Source organism: Oncorhynchus masou, chromosome 24, assembly GCF_036934945.1.
Source record: "Oncorhynchus masou masou isolate Uvic2021 chromosome 24, UVic_Omas_1.1, whole genome shotgun sequence".
Classification (NCBI taxonomy): domain Eukaryota; kingdom Metazoa; phylum Chordata; class Actinopteri; order Salmoniformes; family Salmonidae; genus Oncorhynchus; species Oncorhynchus masou.
The window spans coordinates 80,670,240-80,678,782 of record NC_088235.1 but is presented as its reverse complement, the minus strand read 5'-3'; the positions used below and the strand labels follow the sequence as shown (position 1 = coordinate 80,678,782).

General features: G+C 39.3%; 1 protein-coding gene across 1 annotated transcript; it reads right to left on the bottom strand.

The window, feature by feature from the left end:
• Nucleotides 1-4,051: 4,051 nt before the first annotated feature.
• foxq2 (forkhead box Q2) lies at nucleotides 4,052-5,816 on the bottom strand. The gene is made up of 3 exons (XM_064932959.1): nucleotides 5,697-5,816; nucleotides 5,382-5,639; nucleotides 4,052-4,426 (listed from the first exon to the last, which is right to left on the bottom strand). Exons 1-3 carry the CDS (start codon nucleotides 5,814-5,816, stop codon nucleotides 4,052-4,054), a joined length of 753 nt encoding a protein of 250 aa, XP_064789031.1.
• Nucleotides 5,817-8,543: the final 2,727 nt, after the last annotated feature.

The following is an 8,543-nucleotide window of genomic DNA, read 5'->3' as shown; positions in this document are numbered from 1 at the left end:
TTCACCCTCAATTTGGGTGTACATTATTACTAACACTGTAACAACTTGTCAACATGTCATTTGTGTTGAGATTTGAAAAAAAAAAGTTTAAAAAAAGGTGGTTCAGCATACCGTAGCCCAGTGTGTGTGTGTGTGTGTGTGTGTGTGTGTGTGCTGTAATAGAAAACTGTAATATATACAGTAATTTTAAGTATTATTAACAGTAAAAAAAAACACTGAAACATTTACTGCATCATACTGTAAATTATAATACATTGTGGGAAAACTGCTGTATTTTGAATGATACTGTAATTTCACCCCACAGAATACAGTACCGTACCAGACTACCCAAACTATTTTGACCACTAGTGGGTGCATGAGATTGTTGTTTCTGGCATATTGACATATTTTGAGGTGTGCCTTGTAAGAGAATATATTTGTTGCAGTGAGAATGCTCTAGCAATTTAACTCCTATGTGGTACAGTGCCCCATCAATTTAAATTCTATAGGGGACTGATTGGAGTGGCAGCAAGTCTTAAACCTTAAATGGTTAAGCATTTTTCCATATCTTTATGGTCTGTTTCTCCTTTAGTCGCTGCCTGTTTGGAAACCATTTGCTAAGGCCTCTAGAAGTGCAAGTGATATAAAACACCAAATATTCATTAATATGCTGTAATGCATAAGCACTTTACCTACATTCTAAAAAGAAAAGGTTCCTGGAGTATCCTTTAGGGCTTCTTCAAATTGAAACTGTGGGGGAACCCCTATGAGTTCTTCGAAGAACCTTTTAAAACGTTTCTTCAAAGAACCCTTTTTAATGGATCCTCAAATAACCTTTTGAATAACCTTTTTGGGGGAATATTCAGTGCCAAGAACCCTAAGGTTCTTCTAAGAACTTTGAGGATCATAGAAGAACGCTTGTTGAACCCCTCATTTTTTGAGTGTAACAGCCAACCTGCTTGCACCAATCCCATATTATTACAAAAAATACTGTGAAACACAAGCCTCTCCCCTCAATAAATGTCATTCATCCATTCATTCATTCATTCTGATTACGGTTGCATTTACTTTTACAGTATAATACAGTCAATACAATACAGTCAATACAATATAGTCACAGTATTTGCTTTGATACCATATTTCTATTACAGTAGGTGTACTTTAATAGAGAATTGTACTTGCCACCAAGCTTCCAGTATATTACTGTCAAAATAATGGTTACCCCTTTACAGTGTGTGTGTGTTTGTGTGATGGATGCAACCTGTTCAAAGCCTTGTTTCCTGCCAGCATGCAGAAAACATATGCAACAGAATTAAAGCCCTAAAGCTTGCGAATTGAAGAGGATTTAATACAGAGTGCAATTCATGGGAATTAAACAAATTAGTGGTCCAATTAGCTTGTCCACAATGAACAGAGAGATTTGGTGAACAAAAATTAATTAGATGGATTTGTCATCGCTCTAATAAACAGAGAAGAAAATGGGGTTTTGACATGTTTGTCTACTGTATTTTTGTCTTTTCCCATAAATAAAGACATTCTCTTTTCTTTTTAGAATGTACTCTAATCTACCTTTCAGATGTATTGCCTTTATCCAAATTTCAAATAATTGGTCGGCAAAAACCGCACATGAATTGACATAAACAAGCAGTATAAAAAGTCGATCTCTGACCTAATCCACTCAACAACAAAAAACATGCTCAAGAATTGTGAATTTAAATGCCAACCTTTGGAAATTACATCTCAGTTTCCTATCGATGGAATAACTGACAGCTGATGATTAACTTTTCTTTTTTTATGATAATCTTGTTGTATTCTCCAGATATAATTATCTGACCATGCTACTGCATATTTTAACACTAGTTGCCCTTTGATAAAGAAATATGGAGCCAGTTCTCTATACATTCTCAGACCGGTATAAAGATCAGTATTATTGTACACTGTATAATATACCTTTCACATTTCCAGTTGAACTGTCGTTTCTGATTGGTCCCCTTATATCTTTTACTTGTTGTTGCCAGTGAAGACTTTGACAATGGTCCCCTTTACACGCTCATACCTGCACCTTCACTTCTCCACACCACCCACTCCCCCGACCCTTCTGCCACCTCCTCCCCCTTCCATTCCCTACCCTCCCTTCCCCCTCACCTCACCTCCTGCAGTGTCTCCTCACCACAGGAACGGTAACAGATTACACTGTGTGATAAGCTTCCTATTTTTTGAAACTCCTTGGGATCTCTGGGATTATCCGGGTGCTTATCCCCTGAGTCGACTTTGGGAAGCCTGCTTTAGTCTCTTAGGGCACAAGATTTGGCATCCCAGCATCTCTGACTAATTAGCATCTGAACTAGGCCGGGCTTCAGGAGTGGGCTCACTTTTAACACCCTGAATCCACACACAACCACACATTGGAACACACAGGAACACACAACCACAAAAATGCACACAGACACACAAAGGTAGAAGCACGCATGCACGTATTCAAGCATACACATGCACAGTTAATGAAGTGTACCACCTGGGGTACCAAATGTCTTCTCAGAACAGTCATCTGTACAGTACTATGTCAGTACAGTCATCTGTACAGTACTATGTCAGTACAGTCATCTGTACGGTACAATATTCTGTACATACTGTATAAGTTACTGTAAAGTAGGGGTTGGAACCAAAAAGATTTTTCAATCGTTTCATTCTGAACAGAACCATTCTTTTTTGTTGTTTCATTCCACTGTTCCGACCAGCGAAATAAAGTTCTGAACCAGTGTTTATCGTTCCGTTCTGTTCGTTTTCTTTACATTTAGCTCTAAATGACATTTCTTCACCAATCAGTGCGGATAGAGTAGCTTGCTGTAGAGTGGGTAAGCGATTGAATCTGTACACGAAAGTCGTTTAGAGCAAATTGTATTTTCCCGTAACAGCATAGTTTAATCATAATGAAAGACAAACACACACACTGTGCTACCAGTCACAGTGTAGGGCACGAGATACAACTGAAATGTTGAGGGTGAGGATGGAGGAAGCTTCCCTTGAAGCGCTGGACATTTTGTTATCTGATTTAGGCCCACAGAATTATACCTATGGAGGAGCAACTTCTATAGAGGAACTTCAAATGTCTTTGAACTTCCGAGTTGGTTTAAAGTTGGAGTTGGTTTAAAGCGTTAGCTAGCTAGCTTGTGTGTGCAGAGCGGCACTAGAAATAAAAACACATCTTACCTTTTTGTAGTTAATAAATCCAATGTGAAGCGTGATAACTATAGCATCCTTAACTAGCATTGAAAAAGTCAACCTATTCTTCTCTAATTTAACACCTCTCCCTAATTTCTGAATTACGCTTGTACCATTGTCAGTAGGCTTCAGTAACCTATGTTTCAGAGTGGAGGGGCAGGTAGCCTACACACACACACACACACACACACCTACTAGCAAAGATTTCTAGTTGTCAGACAGACGCTGGAATGCGTTTCAGAGTGAAGGCTTTACGTAGGGGCTTTGTTGGCACTTTGTTTGTTGTGTGGGACTGGACAAAATGCCCAGAATGTTAATAACCGGTTCCCATGCTTTTAAAATAACGGTTCTGTTCCAGAACAGTATAGATCACTTTTTTTCAGTTAGCGTTCTGTTCTTCAAATCATTTTGTTAGTTTCCGGTTTTTGGTCAACCAGTTCCAACCCTTGCTGTAAAGTGCTTTATTTATAGATTTAAAATATTCTCATTCTGTGTAAGCATTTCTCATGTTTGACAGAAATCATTGACACATTGTTGGTTATGTTTTTTTGTTTATTTATTTGAAATTGTTGAAGATATATAAAATAATGCAATATGTTCATCAATATATTTACAATTCTATTTCTTCATATACAGTACTCACCAAATACAATATACATAATATTACAGTACAAATCTGGTATATCACATTTCAAACAATAAATAGTGCAATATAGCACTTTGGTGCTTTGATACTCTTATTTGTGCCAGCAAGCCACAGATTTCACAATCATACTCAATACATCTCTCTCAGCCACATGTCATACAAAGAGTAGTTCAACATCAAACATGCATCCAATTCTATGTGGTGCTATTGAACCGGAGCGTGGAGGGATGGGTGTCGTCTGGCATACTGGCTAGCCCAGCTCCAATACATCCTGGCTGAGAGGCAGGACAGAGGGTGGGCCATGGAGAGAGGGTGGGCTGGGGGGCAGCACCAGCACGGCACCCCCCTGGGCCTGTTGAGGGGGTAATAGGGTGCGTGCAGGGCATACGGGAGCTGTCCTGTCACCCTGCGGATACGGCGGCGAGCTCGGCGGCGATGGTAGTCCCCATTGGAGAAGTCTTGGAAGTTAGCGGGGTGGATGGCCCAGAAATGGCCTTTACCATTGTCACTCCGACCAGCCTTCACAAAGCATTCGTTCAGAGACAGGTTGTGTCTGACGCTGTTCCTCCAGTTCTTATCCTATAGGACAACAATAATGTTCACATATGAGACATGAAGAATAAAGGTGATTTATGAATTTAGTGTTGTATGTGGCCCTGGAATAGAAATGATCCAACATCATCCTTGTACTCAATTATTAGAAACCAAAAATGGCATTCCCCCATGGCTAAATCCACCGTATACATTGTACAGAGAATATTAACAATTTTCCCTTGCATTTATTTCATTGGTGCCAGGCCATGTAAAAGGGCCATAGTGACGTTTGGTTATGGTTGTTTGAGTTGACTGACAGACGAAACCACCACGTTCACCTTGTTTAATTCCACTAATCCCATGAGGTAAACCTGTTGTTACACCTGTTAAAGAGCTAGTTTTAGTTCTTAACCCGTTGCGGCTATCAACAGAATTACCTGCAGCCTTTAGGTTACTCAGTTAGACCTTCCATGCAACAACATAATCAGCTGAGCCAGGTTCATGCATGCAGTAATTCTATCCATTACCGTGACAGATCACCCTTTTTCAACAGTTCACAATGGGAATATAGTGAAAAAAGAAATCGCCAGATATACTTTTTTCACGCTGTTTATTTTAAGATGCTGTCTTTTGACTACAGTGGAGGATGTGCGTAATGAATAGTACTTTAGGTTTTTGGAAACTTTCCACACACTAGTCATTTCTTGATCAGGTTTTTCTCATGAGTATCTAATGTTATGCAGTTAAATTGATTAGAATTACAGACTATTGCCAATACAGGGAGCTGGCAATGTAAATTCCAATTCAATTCAGTCTGTGTTTGAAGTGAATTGAAATAGAATTTCAAGAATCAAAAACAATCTGCTTTGAAAATAAATGGCACTCTTTTCAATTCCTGAATTGGAATATATCTCCTGAATTGAAATTAAACTGATCCCAACCCTAGTTCAGACAAATATTCCACTTGGAATTAACCCTGAATTGAATCACTTGGACATACCTTGCTCTTGAAGTAGGGGTAGCTATCCATGATCCAGTGATAGATGTCACACAACAACAGCTTCTTCTCCTCTGAAGCAAGTATGGCCATAGAGATAAGGGCGATGTAGGACTGGGTGGGCTTGCCCTGTGGACTGTCTGTAGTGGTCGCCTCTTGATCTTCTTTCACTTTGACCTCCTCCTCCTCTTCATCCTCCTCCTCTGACCCCTCTTCTCCTTCGGGGCCCTTCTCAGGGCTCCCAAGTTCGATACTTTCCCTCTCTGAGAGGATGTCAGGACTCCGCTCCTCCACTGGACTATGAGAGGTCTGATCTGCTGGGGGACTCTTTGCCTCCTCTCTCATGCTCTTACTGTCCTTGTTGTACAGCAGGTATTCTATGGTGAAGCGTAGTCCCAAGCGCTCCCGGCCAGTGTTGCAGCTGCTTCTGTCCTCCATGGGCATTCTTGGACTTTTAAGGCAGTTGCTAACACTTTAAATGTAGATTACCTATTTCAACCACAATACAATCCTCAGATTCTTCACAGATGTTTTTGTTGCTCAGTTTCCCAGTGCTGGTCTATGACACTGCTGTGCATCAAGTAAGATGCCTATCTTCAATGTACTTTGGGCTAAGTAAGTTAATGACTGCAGTCTCTTTGGTCACAAGATCAAGTTAGGACAATTAAATGGGATAGTCCCAATTTACCCTGATTGTTTGGTAACTCAACTCAATGTGATGCCAAAGCCTGTATAGATTAAGGACAATCAAACATGTTATACCACATTGATCTGATAGAAGAAGAAGAAAATGAAGAAAAAAATAATTTATGCAGTGTTATTTCCTTCCTCAAATGTATCTTGTGAAAACTAGATCAGAATGGATCAGAGTTGTGATGGTACCACTATTTAAACGTCCGTAAGTGTATCCCTCACAGTGAGGGGCAATAGAGACAGGAGAAGCAGAGGTAGGGGGTCTAATCAAGGCCGATTAATTTTATTAAACCACAGCAAATCTTTGTAATTATGGGAGATTAAACACTGATTTAGTAGGACATGGTGTTCAGAGGGTGCTTCAGCAGCACCAAAAGGCATTTAAACAGCATTATCCCTACTTAAATGGGGTTGGACGGAGGATGCTCCGTATAGTGCACATTATCAGAGTTACTGTAAGAGATTCTGTTATAAAACAGTAATACATTTGTCATAAATTAGGTACTACAATCAAAAAAATATCCCTACCTCATGATGCTGCCACCTCCATGCTTTACCATAGGGATGGGACAAGGTTTCCTCCAGAAGTGAAGCTTGGCATTCAGGCCTTGTTTTCATCAGACCAAAGAAATGGGCTGTCATGTGCCTTTTACCCGAGGAGTGGCTTCCGACCAACCACTCTACCATAAAGGCCTGATTGGTGGAATGCTTCTGAGATGGTTGTCCTTCTGGAAGGTTCTCCCATCTCCACAGAGGAAATCTGGAGCTCTGCCAGAGAGACATCGGGTTCTTGGTCACCTCCCTGACCAAGGCCCTTCTCCCCTGATTGCTCTGAATACTTATGTAAATAATGTATTTCTTTATTTTATTTGTTATAAATTAGCAAATCTTTTTAAAAACCTGTTTTCACTTTGTCAATAATGGGATTGATGAGGGAAAAATAATTGAATCAATTTTAGAATGCTGTAATGTAACAAAATGTGGAATACTTTCTAAATGCACTGTACAGGCTAATGACAGAAGAGAAGCTGCATGTATGTAACTATAGACGAGTTGAGTGACGAACAGCCAACCAAAATGTTGGAAATTATAAGCAGAAACGTATCTAAATCAAAAAAAATAAATATCCTGCACACCCTGTCAAAAAATTATTTGGCATTTTCTATAACCGGTTAACGAGTTAGGGTTGGGTGCTGGCCTATATTATTCATATTTTTTTTAGGGGGTGCTGCAGCACCATCAACACCCCTAATTCCCACGGCTATGTGAAAAGATGTGGATTCGTTCATGCCTAAGTATAAAGGCTTAGATATGTCAGCATGTTGACACATACCCTTTCCAGAGTTAGAATATTCTACAAATACAGTGTCTTCAGAAAGTATTCATACCCCTTGACTTATTCCACATTTTGTTGTCTTACAGCCTGAATTCAAAATGGATGAAAATGTATTCTCACCCATCTACACACAATTACCCATAATGACAAAGTGAAAACATGTTTTTAGAAAAATGAAATAAATAAATATGTTATTTACATATTCACACCCCTGAGTTAATACTTTGTAGAAACTCCTTTTGTAGCAGTTACAGAGTCTTTCTGGGTAAGTCTCTAATAGCTTTCCAGGCGTGGATTGTGCAACATTTGCCCGTTATTCTTTTCAGAATTCTTCAAGATCTTTCAAATTGGTTGTTGGCCATTAATAGAAAACCATTTTCAGATTTTGGAATAGATTTTCAGGTAGATTTAAGTCAAAACAGTAACTCGGCCACTCAGGAACATTCACTGTCTTCCTGGTAAGCAACTCCAGTGTAGATTTTGGCTTTGTGTTTTAGCATACCCGTAAGATGTTGCAGCCATCGTTATACTTGAAAGTATGGAGAGTGGTACTCAGTAATATGTTGTATTGGATTTTAAACATAACACTTTGTATTCAGGATTTTGCTAGACCACATTTTTTGCAATATTACTTTAGTGCCTTGTTGCAAACAGGATGCATGTTTTGTATTACTTTTATTCTATACAGGACTCTTTCTTTTCACTCCGTGTCAATTTAAAAAAACATTTTTATTTCACCTTTATTTAACCAGGTAGGCCGGTTTAGAACAAGTTCTCACAACTGTGACCTGGCCAAGATAAAGAAAAGCAGTGTGACAAAAACAACAACACAGAGTTACACATAAACAAACGTACAGTCAAAAACACAATAGAAAAATATAAGTAAGAGGTATGGCAATAAATTACCCACAGTGGCAAAATGATTACAATTTAGCATTAACACTGGAGTGATAGATGTGCAGATGATGATGTGCAAATAGAGATACTGGGGTGCAAAAGAGCAAAAATAAACAACAATTTGTGGAATGAGGTAGTTGAGTGGGCTATTTACAGATGGGCTGTGTACAGGTGCAGTGATTGGTAAGCTGCTCTGACAGGTGATGCTTAAAGTTAGTGAGGGATATATAAGTCTCCAG